Source organism: Pan troglodytes, chromosome 11 (assembly GCF_028858775.2).
Source record: "Pan troglodytes isolate AG18354 chromosome 11, NHGRI_mPanTro3-v2.0_pri, whole genome shotgun sequence".
Classification (NCBI taxonomy): domain Eukaryota; kingdom Metazoa; phylum Chordata; class Mammalia; order Primates; family Hominidae; genus Pan; species Pan troglodytes.
This window is the reverse complement of record NC_072409.2, coordinates 38,371,079-38,392,256: the sequence shown is the minus strand read 5'-3', so window position 1 is coordinate 38,392,256 and position 21,178 is coordinate 38,371,079. Positions and strand designations below refer to the sequence as shown.

At 38.3% G+C, this 21,178-nt stretch overlaps 1 protein-coding gene across 22 annotated transcripts in view; it reads left to right on the top strand.

Annotated features, from left to right (window-relative positions):
- INVS (inversin) overlaps positions 1-21,178 on the top strand; it is a 201,488-nt gene that overhangs the window by 23,424 nt on the left and 156,886 nt on the right. For 20 of the 22 annotated variants that reach the window (XR_001720931.4, XM_016961338.4, XM_016961329.4 and 17 more), the window contains one exon: positions 3,493-3,659. Coding sequence is in view for 10 of the 22 variants with exons in the window: in XM_016961338.4 (XP_016816827.1) it covers positions 3,493-3,659 (167 nt within the window). In the remaining 12 variants the exon portion in view is untranslated. Of the gene's footprint in view, positions 1-3,492; positions 3,660-8,968; positions 9,054-21,178 lie in introns of all 22 variants that reach the window. The other 2 variants (XM_063788441.1, XM_063788435.1) reach the window with 1 other exon arrangement.

The following is a 21,178-nucleotide window of genomic DNA, read 5'->3' as shown; positions in this document are numbered from 1 at the left end:
CGAGTCTTCTTTTATATCTCAGCCTTTTTATTGATGTATTTACATCATTTACATTTAATGTAATTATGAATGTTAAGACTTAAGATTTCCAATTTATTGTGTAGAACACTGCATGTTCCTTCTATTTTTCATTCCTGTCCTCCTTTCCATTTCTTCAATATTTTTAGTATTCCATTTTAATTTATATATGGTAGAGCTTTTTGTAATGCTTTATTAAGATATAATTCACATACCATACAATTCAAAATTTAAAGTATACAATTGAGTGATTTTGTATATTCAGTGTTGGACAAACGTCACCACAAATGATATTAGAACACTTTCATTATCCCACAGAGAAACCCTTCACCCTTTGGCTGTTACTCTTCAAATTTGTGCCCAACCCCTAGTCCTAGGCAACTACTCATCTACTTTCTGTCTCTATAGATATGCCAGTGCCAGATATTTCGCATAAATATAATTATATAATATGTGGTATTTTTTGACTGGCTTCTTTTGCTTAGCATAATGTTTTCAAGGTTCATCCATGTTGAGCATATACTAGACCTTCATTCCTTTTGCTGAGTAATATTCCACTGTAGAGCTATACAACATTTTGTTTAACCATTCGTCAGTTGATGAATAGCTTATGGATACTTGCATTATTTCCACCTTTTGGCTCTCATGAATAATACTGCAATGGATATTTGTGTACCAGTTTTTGTGTGGACATATGTCTTCGTTTCTCTTGGGTACATACTTGGGATTGAAATTGCTGGGTCAAATGGTTACTTAATGTTTTGAGGAACTTCCAGAATATTTTCCAAAGTGACTCTACCATTTTAGATTCCCACCAGTAGTATATGAGGATTTTGATTTCTCCATATTCTCATTAATACTTGTTATTATGTATATTTTTTATTATAATCATCCTAGTGTATGTGAAGTGGTATCTTATATTGTGGTTTTTGTTCTGTTACCCAGGCTGGAGTGCAGTGGTGCAATCTCAGCTCACTGCAACCTCCACCTCCTGGGTTTAAGTGATTCTCATGCCTCAGCCTCCCAAGTAGCTGGTATTACAGGCATGTGCCACCACCACACCCGGCTAATTTTTGTATTTTTAGTAGAGACGGGTTTTTGCCATGTTGGCCAGGCTGGTCTTGAACTCTAGGCCTCAAGTGATCCGCCCACCTCAGCCTCCCAAAATGTTGGGATTATAGGCGTGAGCCACCCTGCTGGGTCTATGTTGTGTTTTTAAATAAATCTCTTTGTATAGTTTGTTTTCATTGGAGGTTTTTTATTTGTTTCTGAGTGTGTGTGTGTGTGTGTGTGTGTGTGTGTGTATGATTGTTCTAGGTATTAGAATATGTATACTTATTTTATCACAGTCTGTATTTTCCACTTTGAGTACAACATAGAAGCCTTATCACTAATTAGGTCCCTTTACCCTTCTTTTTGATATAGTTATCTTAAAAATCACCTCTACATAAACTGAGAACCACATCATACAGCAAGGTTATCTTTGCTTTCAATCATCGAAACATAACTCTAAAAATTAAGGAGGATAAGCCAGGCATGCACTGTAGCCCCAGCTACTCAGGAGGCTGAGGCAGGGAGGATTGCTTTAGCCCAGGAGTTCAAGACCAGCCTGGGCAACACAGTGAGACCCTCATTAAAAAAAAAAAAAAAAACTAAAGAGGTTAAAAACAGTCTATTATGTTTCTCACATATTTACATTCTGCTTCTCTTTTTTCATTCCTGATGTTCTATTTGTTTCATGAGTGTTCATAGTTGATTGTTGGAGCATTTTTATGAGAGTTGTTTTAAAATTCTTGTCATATAATTCTAATATATCTGTGTCATCACAGTGTCAGTGCCTGTTGATTATCTTTTCTTGTTTAAATTAATATTTTCCAAACTTTTGAGTTGTTTCATAATTTTGGATTATATCTTTGACATTTTCTGTATTATGAGACTCTGGATCCTATGTAAATATCTTACTTTAGTAAACGGACAATCTGTCAAGGTTTAGAATGAACATTCTCTTTCAATTTTGTGGTTCAAATTTCAAGTTAGTTTTCAGAGATCTTGCAGGGCTCTTCTGGTTTGCCCCACCTCTGGGCTGCTCAGGCCCATTTAGAACCAAGGCAATGATCTAACTATAGTTCAATTCTCAGAGCTTTTGCTATCTTGATTCTGACCAGTTTCACACACGGGCTGCTCAAAAGTGTCCTGACTTTTTGTACCAATTTAAAGAATTACTTCCTCCAACTTTGTCCTCTCCATATTCCTATCTCCTACTCTCTAATTGGAAAGGGGTAAAATACCACCTCATTGCTATCCTTTGCTTAATTCGGGGCATTGATAGTTTGACAGGGCTCCTCCCAACGGTCTCTATAGTGTCCAGTGGGGAAAAGATTAGTTTCTTTTATTGTATGTGTTTTGAGTAGAGCATAGTCAAATGGTTCACTCGGCAGAGTTACCTGCCTCCCAGTCTTTTTACTAGAGAGAGTAGACTTCTCTTGAGAACTTTGGCATCTGTGCACCTTGGTGTTTCTGGATTATAGGCTACTGTAGCCCATAATGGGAGGCAAAAGCAAACAAGCAAACAGAAAACGCTTCAGGGAACTTACCACCAGGTTGTCTCTCAAGTTCCAAAGTTCCTAGTCCAAGATGCCTTCCCTTCTCTGCCTGTCATTTATTTTGCCTTTTGCCCTGGGGATTTTAGTTGTAATTAGCAGGAGGATGAGGATGCTATGTACTTGCTCTATCTTGTCATCTTGTCTAGAAAGGGAAATCAACTGTGATTTTTTTTTTTTTTTTTTTTTTTTTGAGATGGAGTTTTACTCTCGTTGTCCAGGCTGGAGTGCAATGGCACAATCTTGGTTCACTACAACCTCCGCCTCCTGGGTTTAAGCAATTCTCCTGCCTCAACCTCCCAAGTAGCTGGGATTACAGGCGCCCGCCACCACGCCTGGCTAATTTTTGTATTTTTAGCAGAGACTGGGTTTCACCATGTTGGTCAGGCCAGTCTTGAACTTCTGACCTCAGGTGATCTGCTCACCTTGGCCTCCCAGAGTGCTGGGATTACAGGCATGAGCCACCGCACCCAGCCTGTAATTCATTTTTGTATCACTCATAAAACATACCACAATGCCTAGTGTACAATTGGCATTAATTAAATATTTGTTTCAAAAGACAAGAGTGAGTGAGGGAGGAACATAAGTAGCTCTGTATCTCAAAATGTTAGTTCAGCATAATATGATTGAGTCATCAGTTTAAATTCTAGCCCCACCTACTTTCAGTGTGAACATAGACTGGTTACTTAACTTCTTTGAGCCTCAGTTTCCTATAATATGACAATGGTAATATCTACTTCTTAGGACAAGTAAAAATAAGATGATATACTTAATGCATTTAGCACAATGTTTGATAATAAACAGCGAATATAGTTCCTACTTATATTAGTAATAACAATTATCAAATATCACTATCTGTTTCTTATCCTTATAGGAAACTCTGCTCTTAAAGACAAAGAAGATCAATTTGGGAGAACACCACTTATGTATTGCGTGTTGGCTGACAGATTGGATTGTGCAGATGCTCTTCTGAAGGCAGGAGCAGATGTGAATAAAACTGACCATAGCCAGAGAACAGCCCTCCATCTTGCAGCCCAGAAGGTGAGAAGTAAAATTTCCTTGAAGAGTAAATGTTTTGTGTGATGTCTGCTAGTTGATTAGTGGAACTATGCAATGGACAGATAATAAAGAAGTCTCAAATGCATGACTCATAGGTTTTATATATTTTCTCTAAAAGCTGTCTTTAAGCTGCAGAGAGTAAAAGCACAGATAACTATCAGCGGCTGCATTTCAGGTTCCTCAAACAGTAGAATTTATTCTGTGATTTAAAGTTTATTGGGAAAAAAGTGATCAAATTTATATATACAATGTGATGAAACAATGTTACCAATCTATGTATAGGGAAAAAATAAAGACCAAAAAGAAATACTCAAAGATATTAATAGTGGTTGGGTTTAAATTTGGGGAATATATATGGAATTTTTTTACTTTTCACTGTTTAAAATTTTTTCCTTAATGAGTATTACTTTTACTATAAAAAGTTGAAATCCCAGCCTGGGCAACATAGTGAGACCCCATCTCTACAAAAAATTAAAAAATTAGCTGGGCATGGTGGCGCACACTTGCAGTCCCAGCTACTTGTGGGGCTCAGGCGGGAGGATCACTTGAGCCTGGGAGGTTGAGGCTGTAGTGAACTGAGTTCACATCACTGTACTCCATCCTGAGTGACAGGGCAAGACCCTGTCTCTAAATTAATGAATTAATTAAATTTAATTTAAAAGGTTGAAATGTCGCTTGAAATATGTGGCATTAAGAAGCATAAAATAAATTTATTTTCTGAATGTATTTTCAACTTTTTAAAATCTAAAACTATGTTGCCAATATTAATGATTTCACATTTTTAAATGTATTATTAAGAGCTCAGATTTTTAAGATTAAACCCATCAAACAGATAAAATAGGAAGCTTCTACATTTAGTTAAAGACTTATTCACCTAAAAACTATTTTTCTTCTATAAAATTTTGGTCCATAAAATAGATTTCCAGTGCCTGGTATTTTTCTTTTTGTTATTTTAGATTTCTGTATTTTTTGAATAAAAAGCAATTAAAATGAGTTAGATCCAGCGGGAACTATTAGAGTTATTTTCTATTTAAAAATGTGAACCAGATATAGCTAATTAATTAAGGGGTTAGAAAAATACCTTTCATTAGTTGAATGCATAAAAAAAGGCTGACATTAAGTTATACTACTGAATATGCTAGTTATATGCGCTTCTCAGTTAGGTCTGTCAGGTTATTTTCAAAGTTACTTCTCTTGAATTTGGTTTTTATTATAGTAATTTTTTAAAAAATCTCCCTCATTTTCAATCTCAGTTTTAACTACTTCTCGGGTATTTATAACCTTTCACTTAGGCTTGTCAGCTAATGAAATTATTCACTCGAGAAAGGTAACTCCATTTAACTTGTTATCACAAAAAAGCAAATAGTTCAGATTGGGAAAAGCCGCAAAATTAAGACTTTGATACCCTTTAGATTTTTCATTATGATTGATTTAGGTGTAAAACTCAGCTTCAAAAATGTAGAGTGAAGGAACCTAGCTTAACATCAAGTAGATTATGTGGAGCAAGTGAGGATTCCAGTTGATGATCCAACAGTATAACATCCTGTAGAAGTATTATATGACAAAGATGGTTGAAAGAAGGGGAATGTACAACCAGACATGTTAGCTGTAATCTTTTCATCAGATACCATGCATTGTTTTCTTTTGTTTTTTGTTTCTACTTTGATTTTTTAATTATAAGTTTTTCATAGTATCGAAGAATAGATAGAACTATGATTTATATGCTGGTATTTACATAGTTGGTTTCATAACAGATTTCATGTTCTTTCAAGTATCTGATAATTATGCATTTCCTTCCTTACTCCGTGTTGCTGTTTGTTTTTACATGCTTGCCAAAAGCAGTAATGGATCCGAATTCCCAGAAAAGGATAGTAATAATTCTTTAGTATTCTCCTGTGTCCAATTAAATCTGGGTACTGTGTTAGTTCGTTTGTGCTTTATACAAAGCACCAGCATTCAGAAATGAAAGATAGTATACACCAGTCAGGAATAAGATAGTAAATGATCTACAAATAATTTTCAAATAATAGTTGGAGATAATATGTCCCAGGGCTGTAATACTCCTTGCCCCCAAAGAGACACAAGCACAAATTCTCTTTAGAGAAAACATCTTCACCTTAAACTTCCAAGATTTTCCCATATTAAATAAACCAAACGTGAACTGACAATGAAAGATCACCAAACTCATAAGGGAACAATCTACTATGAATGAGAGTCAGCAGAAACAACAAACAGATTTAGTCTATGAAAAACATCAGGGATTGGCATCATTAGAGAAACAATATAAAATAACCACTGATGGAATGCTTAAAGATATGAAAGAAGAAATCAGCCAAGCACAGTGGCTCACACCTGTAATTTTAGCACTTTAGAAAGGCCAGGCAAGAGGCTCTCTTGAGGCCAGGAGTTTGAGACCAGCCAGGGCAACATAGAGAGACTCTATTTATTTAAAACAAAAAAAATTAGCTGGGTGTAGTGGCCCACACCTGTAGTCCTAGCTCCTTGGGAGGCTGAGGCGGAAGGATTGCTTGAGCCCTGGAGTTTGAGACCAGCCTGAACAACAAAGTGAGACCCTGTCTCAAAAAATATATATTTTATTTAATATTATAATTAAAAGAAGGAATCTGGCAGGGTGCAGTGGCTCACACCTGTAATCTTAGGACTTTGGGAGGCCAAGGTGGGTGGATCACTTGAGGCCAGGAGTTTGAGACCAGCCTGGGCAACATGACGAAACCTTGTCTCTACTAAAAACACACACACATACACACACACAAATTAGTTGGGCATGGTCGTGAGCACGTGTACTCCCAGCTACTTGGGAGGCTGAGGTGGAAGGGTCGCTTGAGCCCGGGAAGTCTGCAGTGAGGAGAGATCATACCACTGTATTTCAGCCTGGGGGACTGGAGTGAGACCCTGCCTCAAAAAAAAATGTAAATACATAAAAAAATTTTTAAAAAAAACAAGGAATCAGAAAAATGAGAAACCAACAAGACACTTTCATAACTAGGCATCAATTCTGGCCATAATGGCTTATTTTAAACTAATTTGCCTGTCAAAAAAATCTGTAAAAACTGAATAAAATACTATATACATTGTTTGAAGGCATTGAGAACAATCAGCACAGGCAGGATCTAAGAGACTACAATCATTCAAAGAAGAGAAACACGTAAAGTGAGTACCACATTCATCCTGGCCTTTTCCTTTATGACATTTTCCAAATTGGAATGCAAAAGAATACAACCCTAACAGGAAGCAGCAGCCTTACCAGGCTGAAGAAACTGAGGCAGAGTTTGGAGATAATAGTGGCTGGAACTTGAAGGTCAAAATCCTGGAGAGGAGGGAATTGCAGAGAAAGAATGCAAGAATCTGGATACAAATTCCTCACAAGTTTTTAACAGATTCCTAAACTGTGCTTGTATAGGGTGGTGCTCTAAGAAACCTAGTATTAAACAACAGCTGGGAGACTAGACAGCTGAGTAGAGATTAAATTATCCTATATTTTCTTTTATGTTTAAATCTCTTAATATGTAACACATTGATTTTTGTATGGGGATCCATTCTCATTTTAAAGCATATGGATAACTAATTTTCCCAACACAACCTAGTTCATTAATTTTTGGCCATTTAGTATCTGCTCTGTGTCAGTTCCAGGCTTTTGTACTATGAACTCCCTATGCATTTCTGTTTTTTTAAATGAGGGATCCTGAATACTAGGGAGCCTTTGGGAAATTTGAAAATAAAAGTTACATGATCAGTGTATTTTAGGGGGACTAATATGGCAACTAAAGCTACTTTGGAAGAGAAAGAGTGGAGATACATAGATTGCTATTATAGTTCAGGCCAATAGAGAGGAATTGGGTTTAAGAGATACATTATGGAGGTAGAAGTGTTCATTCAACAAGCGTTTGTTGAATATCTACTATGTAATCATGATTATACAACTAGAGAGAATATGAAAAAAATGAATTACGTATGTTAACTTATAGATGGATGCTCTCAGTACCCATCCCTATTAAACTTCATTTCCCTTTGTTTAGTGAACCTTCTGATATATTGGATATCAAATATCCTTTCCAAGTATTGTCTGTCCCACTTAATTCTGGTATCCATGAATGCAGAAGTGTGCTATTTATGTAATCATGAACACTCATGTATATGTGTATACCTTCATTCATTCAACATGTGTTAAAACTATTATGTAACAGGCATCATGTTAGGCCGTGGAACACAAAGGTGAACAACATGATTCCTGCTCTTAAGTTGCTTACAAAGATCATGGATGAAGATATTAAATGATAATTAAAGCTGATTGATCTACCTTGTAATACATAAGTGTTTTATAAAATATCTATAGCCATAATAGTCATTGTTATTATTGACATGAGAAGACCAAACATTCTCATACATTATTTATTATGTTTCTAGTTTTTGTGTGTGTGTGATAGTGAACTGTATTATGTTATCTTTTCTTGGGTTCATTAGTGGGAAAAGCTCATATTCCCAAAGCATTTTGTTCACATCTCTATTAGAGCCCCATTACCTTATATTGTAATTATTGCTTACTTGTCTCTTTTCTACTAGGCTGGAGCTCCAGGCAAGTAGCTCTTTTTGTTTGTTTTTGAATCTCTCTGAATCTAGTAGGTTCTGACATGTCTTGGTTGAATGAATTTTATTTTACTTTTATAGAAAGTCATTACTAATACAAATACGAGACCTTTTGTTTATTGGAAACATTTATCTACTTTAAAAATATATACGTTTGTGGAAAAACTTATTGAACTGTGCTGCTTGGCTTAGTTATTTTGGCACATGTTCACTTCTCTGGAAACAAATTACTGTTAGTCCAAGAAACTGAAGAAATGGTACCCATGAGAATAAAATTAATCTCAATATACTGAACATCTGCACCTAATTTGTTTTTCATTTAGAACCATCAGTTTAATCCAAGAAAGCAATTGGTCATACCTTTTCTGGGCTTCTCACAAAAGATATCTAATTGTTAGAAATGTTTTGCTCCAGGGAGGCTACTATTTCTCTGACTTCTACTGATACATTTGTTAATAAGGATAAAAAAGCTTTAGAAATATTACTATATGTTAATAGTTATGCATGTTTAATCTTCCAGGAGGTTATTTATTTGGCTTCAAGAAGCTTAAGACTACCCACTTTGACAAATTATATCACGGTAAACACAAAAATTAAAGAACCTTCTGGTTGCGGCCGCATTGTCCTTTTTTTAAATTCATAAACAATTCTCAGTTCATTTATGAAAATTGAATGTTTATTTTCAGTTTTCAAGATACGCTGTTTCCATGTTACTGATTTACAAAAAGGAGAAAGAATACCTCTGAAACTTTTCAGGAACACTTATACCAGGTAACACTATTAGGTTTTCTTATTTTGCAGATGCACACACAAACACAACAAACAATCCACGCCCCAGTCCCCTTCAGCTCTGTATTCCCCCTCAGTACATATATAGCTCTACCATAACTCATCACCACAGTTTATTGGAGATTTTGTTTATCTAGGTCTCACGCCCAGTAAAGCTATTTGAAGGCAGTGACCATGTCTTATTTGATTTCATAGTTACAGTCCTAGCATAGCTTCTGCCACTTAATAAAGACAGTAATTTATTTAAGGAATACATGAATGAATGAATGAATCAGTAAATGTGAATATCAAATAGATTTAATATGAAGGGCATGGCCTTCAAGACTGTTGAAATTTAAATGAATAATTATATTTATTCCTTTTCACTATCCACTCCCTGCCCTTACAATTTTGCAATCAGGATTTTTTAAGATTTTCTGTGAGCTTAATTTCTCAATAAACAACACTCTTGTATGCCTCAGTTTCTTCATCTATAAAATGGAATAATACATCCTATCTTCTATGTAGGGATGATGAGTCCTTAGATATAAAGCATTCTGTTTGTTGGAGAAATTTATTCTCAAGGACTACATTATCAATATTATTGCTATTAGTCACACTACAATGTAGGTGCAAACATCAAATTACTGTTTAGAGATCAGTAGATGTCAGAGATAGAAAGGCTCTTTGGGATCTTCTTGTCCAATTTGTCCTTGGATGAGGAAACTGAACTCTACTCCTTTTACATCTCTTCTCTTTAAAAATTACTGTACTCACATTCTCTTTGCCTTTGCATATGCCTGGAATTTTTTTTTTTTTTAATTATCTTAAGCATAGAGATAAGAAAGAACAGGGCCTGGTGCCATGGCTCACGCCTGTAATCTCAGCAATTTGGGAGGATGAGGCAGGAAGATCACCTGAGGTCAGGAATTTGAGACCAGCCTGGCCAACATGGTGAAACCCCATCTCTACTAAAAATACAAAACTTAGCTGGGCGTGATGGTGCGTGCCTGTAATCCCAGCTACTCAGGAGGCTGAGGCAGGAGAATCGCTTGAACCTGGGAGGCGGAAGTTGCAGTGAGCGGATATTGCACCACTGCACTCCAGCCTGGGCAACAGAGTGAGACTCTATCTCAAAAAAACAAAAACAAACAAAAAACAATGGAGAACTGAGAAAACATTAGGTACCTAATACCTCGAAGAGATCAAACTCAGTATTTCTTATTTTCGCTTCAGAATTTTTAAACAAAACTATAGATTCACTTGAGGTCTTCCATTTATCTTCCAAAACCCTTCTTTCCCTGTCTCCTCAGTCTGTCTTGATTTTGTTGGTTTCAATTCCCATGCATATGTTTCTACCTTTACTTTATGTATGTGTGTGTGTGTGTGTATGTGTGTGTGTGTGTGTGTACATGTGCACATACACTATTATGGGTAAACCATATTATTTTGCATCTTTAAATTAATGGTATTATACTGTGTGACATTTACCAACTTGCTTTTTCAACTTAATATTATGTATTTGAAACTTCTTCATGTTGAAACATGTAGCCCTATTTCATAAAAGATTATATCCAGATGCCTAAAAGACACATGAGATGGTACACAACATCATTACTAATTAGAAGCAAATTAAAACTCCAATGAGATACTACTACATGACCAGTGGAATGTATAAAGTAAAAAAGTCTGGCAATCAATATTGATTGATGGTGAAGATATGGAGCAACTGGAGCTCCCCAACATTTTTGTTGAGAATGTATATTGGTACATTCACTCTCGCAAACTATCTGACTATATCTGCCAAAGCTACACACACACACACACACACACACACACACACACACATATACACACATCCCTCATCTCAATTCATGCTCCCAGCCCCGGTAATACCTAAGAAAAATAAGTGCCTCTTTCTACTAGAAGACATGTATGAGAATTACATGATAGTTTTATTTAGAAAAGCAAACATTCCTTTTTTTAACTTCTATTTTTCCGTAAGTTATTGGGGGTAAAAGTGGTATTTGGTTACATGAGTAAGTTCTCTAGTGGAGATTTGTGAGAACCTGGTACACCCATCACCCGAGCAGTATATGCCGCACCATATTTGTCGTCTTTTATCCCTTGCCCCCATTCCACTCTTCCCCCCAAGTCCCCAAAGTCCACTGTATCATTCTTAGGCCTTTGCATCCTCATAGCTTAGCTCCCACATATCAGTGAGAACATATGATGTTTGGTTTTCCATTCCTGAGTTACTTTACTTAGAATAATAGTCTCTAATCTCATCCAGGTCATTGCAAATGCTGTTAATTCATTCCTTTTTAAGGCTGAGTAGTATTCCATTGTGTATATCTATACACCAGAGTTTCTTTATCCACTCGTTGATTGATGGGCATTTGGGTTGGTTCCACAATTTTGCTATTGTGAATTGTGCTGCTATAAACATGTGTGAGCAAGTATCTTTTTCGTATAATGACTTCTTTTCCTCTGGGTAGATACCGAGTAATGGGATTGCCGGATCAAATTGTAGTTCTACTTTTAGTTCCTTAAGGAATCTCCACAGTTTTCCATAGCGGCTGAACTAGTTTACATTCCCACCAGCAGTGTAGAAGTGTTCCCTGAACGCCCCATCCATGCCAACATCTACTGTTTTTTTATTCTTTGATTATGGCCATTCTTACAGGAGTAAGGTGGTATTGCATTGTGGTTTTGATTTGCATTTCCCTGATCATTAGTGATGTTGAGCATTTTTTCATGTTTTTTGGTCATTTGTGTAACTTCTTTATAAAAGGAAATATTCTTAATAGTGCAGACAACCCAAATAGGTACCAACAGGTGAATGAGTAGCTAAATTGTGATGTATTCCTACAATGGAACACTGCATGAATGAACTGCTGACACGTTCAACCACATAAGTGAATTTCATAGACATTATGTTGAGTGGAACAAGTCAGACACTTATAAAAAATTTATTTGCTGTTCATATCAACCTCAGGAACAAGAAAAACTAATCTATGGTGAGTCAAATCAGATTTGTGGTTACCTAAAAGATGGGTAATAGACTGAGAAGAATATGAATAAGCTTTCAGGGGTGCTGAAAATGTTCTGGATCGGTGTGTGTGTTGGTTACATTAAAAGGTACCAGTCTGTATGCTTAAGATTTATGCACTTTACTGTATATGTTATATTCTCAATTTTTAAAGTATTATTTTAAAAATGATAAAATGTTCAGAACTTGGTAGACATTATTTGTAGGGAAGGTAAGGGAGGACAGAACCAAGAATGGTTCCTGACCTAGACTGTTAAGCACTCAGGTCAAATTTCCCCCATCCTTAGCCTCAGGAGCTATATGAAAGCCCTGTGTCTATGCTCTTATCCAGGGGTTCTCAGATGAACATGCAGCAGAATCACTTGGAGAACTTGTTAAAACATAGACGTCTGGGCCCCACCACCAGTGTTTTTAATTCAGCAAGGCTGGTGTGGGGCCAGAGAATTTGCTTATCTAACAAGCTCCCAGGTAATGGTGATGATGTAGGCAACATACTTTGAGAATCACTACTCTATTCTGCTTATACCATTTGTCTTTGCTGCATTTTCAATGCTATTGGCTCCATAACCTCTAGATACCTATCCTGTTTTACTGGGGACTCTTTTGACTGGTATTCCTAGCTCTTGATGACATGACTCATAGAGGTAGGATATACTAGTCCAGGTACAATTTTGAGAGGAAGTTATCGAGTTCAGTTGTGAAAAATGGAATTTTAGGCTTCGGTGGTAATGACTAGTATGAATTGTGATAGTTTGTATCTCCAAAGTGAGGTCTTGGCTGGAGTTATTAGTATACATATAGAAACTATAGAAGTAGTTGAAGGGCTCAGGTATGGTTTATAGATGGGAAGAGGACTAGAAATAGAAAACACCAATATTTAAGGTTTATTTACAGAAAATAAACTTACAAAGGAGACAGTACAAGATAGGAGAAGAACTAGATCAGAGTGGTGTTATGGAGCCAGAGGGACAGGTTTCAAGCAGAAGAGGATCCATTTGTTTCATCTTTTTTACTATGATGCTAAGATTTGAATAGTTCCTTTTCCACTAAATGACTCAATAAATGGATGGATATAAATATGATAAGAATTAAAAGGCTTCCACTGGATTTTTCAGTTTAGAAAGTGACCTTAGCAAGAGCAATGGTATTTAGTGGACACACAAGCTAGATATATATCACTGTTGAGTAAACAGGAAATGAGGATATGGAGACAGTATGAGTGATTGATTAATGGCGTTATTGATCAGGAAAAGTATGGACAGAAGAAATTGTGGTGGGAAAATTTTTAATAAATAATAATCTCTCCCAGTATAACCGTCACCCACTTTCAATAAATATTAATTCATAAACTTGTTTCTGTAGACTTCAAACTGTTTTATTATATATTCTATTATTTCATCCATAAATATTTCAGTATATATTCAGTATATATATAATTCATATATCCCCACAATATCACTGTACCAAAAAGAAATTAGTGATAATTCTGTAATATTATTAAATACCTAATCAGTGTTCAAATTTTCCTGATTATATCTCAAACATTTTTTTACAGTTGATTTATTGAAATCAGGACCTAAACAAGGTCTATACATTGTATTTGGTTGATAAGTCTTTTAAGTCTCTTGTAATCTAATAGATGAGAGATATTTGAACACGTTTAAATGTTAAGGAAAAGGAGACATCAAAAATTTAGGAGAAAGAATGGATTATTGATGGATCAAAGTCGCTGGGGAGATGGGAACAGAAAGGACAGTCGGGTCTGGGCACAGTAGCTCACGCATGTAATCCCAGTGCTTTGGGAGGCTGAGGTGGGCAGATCACCTGAAGTCAGAAGTTCAAGACCAGCCTGGCCAACATGGTGAAACCCCATCTCTAATAAAAATACAAAAATTAGCCAGGTGTAGTGACACGCGCCTGTAATCCCAGCTGTGCGGGAGGCTGAGGCAGGAGAATCACTTGAACTCAGGAAGCAGTGGTTGCAGTGAGCCGTGATCGCGCCACTGTACTCCAGCCTGGTCAGCAGAGGGAGACTCCTTCTCAAAAAAAAAGGACAGACAGTTGGAAAGTTTAGATACACAGTAGGAAAGTTTGTTCAATGAATGAGTATGCTATGAACTTAGAATGTATCTGAATATTCTTGACAATCAATTATAAAATATGAAAACTGGAAGGGCCTTGGAAATTATTCTTATTTTACACATGGGAAAACAAGGAGCTCTAGGTTTTCTTTTGATTAGAGGGAGATGTTTTGTCCCTAAAGCAGGGGAGACTGGATAGGAAAGGAAACCTTAGGAATATAGGGGACCACTGCTGCTCCTCTCACACCTCCCCAGACCCTAACACCCTTGGTTCCATTAAACTCCTAAACTTGGGCTTCAGGAACAGAGGAAGTGAGAAAGCTAGTGTTTAATGATAACTTGTTTTTTCACTGCATAACAAGGACCTTGTTATTTTCTGGTGCTCTGCAGAGTGAATATAGCATAATGAAAAAGAAATGGTATCTGGTATCAGAATTTATAAGATCTATATTCGAGTCATAATTCAAAGACATTTGGTACTCACTAGATTGTGACCTTGAGCAGGTAGTTTAACTCTCTAAGCCTCTGTAAAATGGAGATAATATTTCTAACATACTTACATCATAAGATTGTAAGTATGAAAATACATTGAAATACTGATTGATGTGTATGCCAAAGACCCTGAAAGGCAGCAAAGTTATACATAGTGTTTACAAATATATATGAGTATGAAACATCTGAAAACCATATAAATAATCTCTTTTGCAAATATAGGTACTTTTTCCAATTGTATTTAGAAGTTCATGTGATTAATTGATGTGATTAAGAAAATGGCATTTCATTTAAAATTGTAGCTGAATTCAATTCTCATATTTTTTCAATGAACCAACAAATACTAAATTTAAACATTAAGGTTCTACTGAATTTTTTGTAGGATTTTTTTGCTGTTTTTTAACTTTAAAAAGAGTTAAACTTTAAAAGACTGAGAGTCAACGTAATAATATATGTGTATAAAGTGCTTTATTTATAAGTAACTTTAATTGAGAATAACAGCAAGTAGGTATAGCCATCTAGTGACTTTAACTTTCTTTTTAAAATATATGTAACTCCTCAGCCAGTCATGGTGGCTCATGTCTGTAATCCCAATACTTTGGGAGGCTGAGGCAGGTGGATCACCTGAGGTGAGGAGTTCGAGACCAGCCTGGCCAATGTGGTGAAACCCCATCTCTACTAAAAATACAAAAATTAGCTGGGCGTGGTGGCACGTGCCTGTAATCCCAGCTACTCGGGAGGCTGAGGCAGGAGAATCGCTTGAACCCAGTGGGTAGAAGTTGCAGTGAGCCGAGATCGTGCCATTGCACTCCAGCTAGGGCGACAAGAGCGAAATTCCGTCTCAAAAAAAATTATATATATATATATATCCTTATACAGTTAACCCTCAGAGCAACATCTTTTTATTCTTTAATTGGAAACATTAGATTTGAGTTGAAGAAACATTATCATATACTTCAACCATTAATGTTTCTGTACCCAGCTTCTACCCTTTCCGGCTCTGTCATTTGCTCAAACAAATCTGTCTTATTTAAATCAAAAGAGTTGCATATAGGCACTTTTGATAAAGAGTCTTTAACCTTGAAATTTTATTGATTTCGACTTTTGTTTTTAAATTATTTTTATTGATGGTTTCCTTTTTTTTTTTTTTTTTCCTTTCAAGAGAGAGTCTCGCTCTGTCACCCAGGCTGGAGTGCAGCAGCGCGATCTCGGCTCACTGCAACGTCTGCCTCCTGGGTTCAAGCGATTCTCCTGCCTCAGTCTCCGAAGTAACAGGGATCACAGGGGCCTGCCACCATGCCTGGATAATTTTTGTATTTTCAGTAGAGATGGGGTTTCACCATGTTGGTCAGGCTGGTCTTGAACTCCTGACCTCAAGCAATCCACCTGCCTCAGCCTCCCAAAGTGCTGGGATTACAGGTGTGAGCCACCGCGCCCGGCCTTATTGATGGTTTTCCTTGTCGAAACATTATTTAATCAAAACAGATGAAAGCATGTAGGGAGAGATTTCTTTTACAAACATATTTTGCGCTTCTTTGTTTTATATTATAGGGTACAGAAATGACTTATTTGTTGTTGTTGTTTTCATGATGCACAATGTGACCTAATTTACCTAGGCTTACTCTTTTCTCAGTTCTCGTACTTCTGTGTTTCTCTGATTCGTTGATATATTGACCACTTGTTCATTTCAGAATTTTCTCTGGACTTTGATACTGCAGTAACTTATTTTTGTGCTACTCCTTTGATAGTTCATTGTTTTCTTTATTAACTCCTTTCCTTTAACTCCCATTTCTGCCCCAAGATAAAAGTCTTTCTATATATTCTACCTTTCAGAGGTCTCATCTACTTCTATAAGTTTCGGCTATTTTCCCTCAAATATTTGTCTCTAGCCCTAGCCTCTCCCCTTATTCCAGACTTATATTTCCAGCTATCTTCTAGAAATCTCTACCTGGATATCTTCCCAAAATCTCAATTTCAGCATATCTGAAACAAGACCTTACCTTTTTACCTGTAATCAGTCCCGTCATCTGATTTTTAAAAACAATTTATTGAGGTGAAATACACATAGCATAAAATTAACCCTTTTTTTGTGGGGGGAGATAGAGTCTCACTTTGTCACCCAGGCTGGAGTGCAGTGGTGTGATCAGGGCTCACTGCAGCTTCAACCTCCTGGGTTCAAGTGATCCTCCTGCCTCAGCCCCCAAGTAGCTGGGACTATAGGCACGTACCACTACGCCCAGCTAATTTTTGTATTTTTTATAGAGACAGGGGTTTCGCCTTATTGCCCGGGCTGGTCTCAAACTCCTGAGCTCAAGCTATCAGCCCGCCTTGGCCCACCAAAATGTTAGGATTACAGGCATGAGCCACCGCACCCAGACAAAATAACCATTTTAAAGTGAGCAATTCAGAGAAATTTTGTACATTCGTTATGTTGTGCAACCACTACCTCTATCTAGTTCCAAAGCATTTCCATCACTCTAAAGTAAAACCACTTATCCATTAAACAGTTTGTCTCCATTGCCCTCTCTCCCTAGCCCCTGGCAACCACCAGTATGCATTCTGTTTCTATGGATTTATAGATATTTCATGTAAAAAGGAATCATATATGAACTTTGTTTCATGCACGTCTGTGTAAAGAGACCACCAAACAGGCTTTGTGTGAGCAACAAGGCTATTTATTTCACCTGGGTGCAGGCGGGCTGAGTCTGAAAAGAGAGTCAGTGAAGGAAGATGGGGTGGAGCCGTTTTATAAGATTTGGGTAGGTAAAGGAAAATTACAGTCAAAGGGGGGTTGTTCTCTGGCGGGCAGGAGTGGGGGTCACAAGGTGCTCAGTAGGGGAGCTTTTGAGCCAGGATGAGCCAGGAGAAGGAATTTCACAAGATAATGTCATCAGTTAAGGCAAGAATAGGCCATTTTCATTTCTTTTGTGGTGGAATGTCATCAGTTAAGGCCGGAACCGGCCATCTGGATGTGTACGTGCAAGTCACAGGAGATATGATGGCTTAGCTTGGGCTCAGAGGCCTGACATTCCTGTCTTCTTATATTAATAAGAAAAATAAAACAAAATAGTGGTGAAGTGTTGGGACGGCGAAAATTTTGGGGGATGGTACGGAGAGATAATGGGCGATGTTTCTTAGGGCTGCTTCAAGCGGAATTAGGGGCGGCGTGGGAACCTAGAATGGGAGAGATTAAGCTGAAGGAAGATTTTGTGGTAAGGGGTGATATTGTGGGACTGTTAGGAGAAACGTTTGTCATTTAGAATTATTGGTGATGGCCTAGATACGGTTTTGTATGAATTGAAAAACTAAATGGAATAAGAGAAGGAGAAAAACAGGTATTAAAGGACTAAGAATTGGGAGGACCTAGGACATTTAATTAGAGAGTGCCTAAGGAGGTTCAGCATAGTCCTGCCAGCAAAGATTATTTATTTACTTCAAGAGTTAAGAGTGGTAGTTTGGGGATAGCACCAGGAGATATCAGCTGTGATGGCTTGGAGAAACAGTGTAAACCAGCAGTGTAAACAAGAGCAGGACATGTGTGAGTAGTTGAGAACAGTGAATAGGAGTATGATTAGACAGAAGATAGTAGGGATGACAAGTTTTTTGGGGCACAGTCCAAGTTGGTCTTGGAATGATACTGGGGCCTAATAAAAAGGAGCATCTATACAGGAGCTTAAATGAGCTGTACCTTGTAGCATTCTGAGGACAGGCCTGAATTCTGAGAAGGGAAAGTGGTAAAAGTATTGTCTAGTCCTTTTTAAGTTGGTGGCTGAGCTTGGTGAGGTGTGTTTTTAAAAGACCGTTAGTCCATTCTACCTTTCCTGAAGACTGAGGACCGTAAGGGAAATAAAGGTTTCACTGAATACCAAGAGCCTGAAAAAATGCTTGGCTGATTTGACTAATAAAGGCCGGTCTGCTATCAGAATGTATAGAGGTGGGAAGGCCAAACCGAGGAATTATGTCTAACAGAAGGGAAAAAATGACTGCGGTGGCCTTCTCAGACCCTGTAGGAAAGGCCTCTACCCATCCAGTGAAAGCGTCTACCTAGACTAAGAGGTATTTTAGTTTTCTGACTCGGGGCACGTGACTAAAGTCAATTTGCCAGTCCTGGGCAGGGGCAAATCTCCGAGCTTGATATGTAGGAAAGGGAGGAGGCCTGAACAATCCCTGAGGGGTAGTAGAATAGCAAATGGAACACTGAGAAGTGATTTCTTTGAGGATAGATTTCCAGGATGGAAAGGAAATGAGAGGTTCTAAGAGACGGGCTAGCGGCTTGTAACCTACATGGAAGAGGTTATGAAATGACGACAGAATAGAATGGGCCTGTGAGGCTGGAAGAAGATATTTTCCTTGATCTAAGAACCATTTGCCTTCTGTGGGAAGAGATTGATAGGTGGAAGTCTCAGTGGGGGAGTAGGTGGGAGTGACTGACGTGAAGGAGAAAAACTGGCTGTGAGGGACAGAAGTTGGAATGCTAGCTGCTTGTCTAGCCACCTAATCAGTGTAAGTGTCGCCTAGAGCAATGGGATCTGATGCCTTTTGATGCCCCTTGCAGTGAATGACTCTAGCTTCCTTTGGAAGTTAAGCGGCGTTGAGAAGCGTTTTTATTAAAGAGGGATTAATGATAGAGGACCCTTGTTTAGTGAGGAAACTTCTTGCATGGTGGTGCACGATATGAAAGGCATATTTAGAGTCAATATAAATATTGACGCATAGTCCTTTTGCAAGAGTGAGGGCTTGGGTTAAGGCAACTAGTTCGGCTTGCTGAGAGGTAGTGGAGGGGGGCAGAGCGGTAGCCTCAATGATAGATGTGGAAGATACTATAGCATAGCCTGCCTTTGCTGGGGAGTGGCAATTAGGCCTGGTGGAACTGCCATCAATAAACCAAATGTGATTAGGGTGAGGAACAGGAAAGAAGGAAATACGGGGAAATGGGGTGAATGTCAGGTGGATCAGAGAGATACAGTCATGAGGGTCAGGTGTGGTATCCAGAATAATGTGGGAGGCCGGGTTGAAGTCCGTGCCAGGAACAATGGTAATTGTGGGAGACTCAACAAAGAGTGAATATAGCTGAAGGAGCCAGGGAGCAGAAAGTATATGCATCAGGTATGAGGAAGAAAATAGATTTTGGAAGTTATGAGAACTGTAGAGAGTCAGTTGAGCATACTTTGTGATTTTTAGGGCCTTTAAAAGTATTAAGGCAGCGGCAGCCGCTGCATGCAGACGTGAGGGTTGGGTTAAAACAGTAAGGTCCAGTTGTTTGGACAGAAAGGCTATAGGACGTGGTCCCAGCTCTTGTGTAAGAATTCTGACCTTACTAACCATGCCTAGGAAGGAAAGGAGTTGTTGTTTTGTAGAAGGGATTGGGGTTTGGGAGATTAGCCGGAGACGATCATCAGGGAGAGCACGTGTGTTTTTATGAGAATTATGCTGAGATAGGTAACAGATGAGGAAGAAATTTGGGCTTGACTGAAGTAATGGGGGCTGTCTGTGAAGCCTTGCAGCAGTACAGCCTAAGTAATTTGCTGAGCCTGATGGGTGTCAGGGTCAGTACAAGTGAAAGCGAAGAGAGGCTGGGATGAAGGGTGCAAAGGAATAGCAAAGAAAGCATGTTTGAGATCTAGAACAGAATAATGGGTTGTGGAGGGAGGTATTGAGGATAGGAGAGTATATGGGTTTGGCACCGCGGGGTAGATAGGCAAAACAATTTGGTTGATAAGGCGCAGATCCTGAACTAACCTGTAAGCCTTGTCTGGTTTTAGGACAGGTAAAATGGGGGAATTGTAAGGGGAGTTTATAGGCTTTAAAAGGCCATGCTGTAGCAGGCGAGTAACAGCAGGCTTTAATCCTTTTGAAGCGTGCTGTGGGATGGGATATTGACATTGAGCAGGGTAAGGGTGATTAGGTTTTAATGGGATGGTAAGGGGTGCAGGATCGGTCACTAAGGAGGGAGTAGGGGTGTCTTATACTTGTGGGTTAAGATGGGGAGATACAAGGGGAGGATGTGAAGGAGGCTTTGAACTGGGGGAAAAGGCAGCGATGAGGTGTGGCTGTAGCCCAGGAATAGTCAGGGAAGCAGATAATTTAGTTAAAGTGTCTCGGCCTAATAAGGGAACTGGGCAGGTGGGGATAACTAAAAAGGAGTGCTTAAAAGAGTATTGTCTAAGTTGGCACCAGAGTTGGGGAGTTTTAAGAGGTTTAGAAGCCTGGCCGTCAGTACCTGCAACAGTTATGGAGGCAAGGGAAACAGGCCCTTGAAAAGAAGGTAATGTGGAGTGGGTAGCTTCCATATTGATTAAGAAGGGGACGGACTTACCTTCCACTGTGAGAGTTACCTGAAGCTCGGCGTCCGTGATGGTTTAGGGGGCTTCCGAGGCGATCGGGCAGTGTCAGTCTTCAGCCGCTAAGCCGAGAAGATCTGGGAAGGAGTCAGTCAGAGAGCCTTGGGCCAGAGTTCCAGGGGCTCTGGGAGTGGCTGCCAGGTGAGTTGAACAGTCTGATTT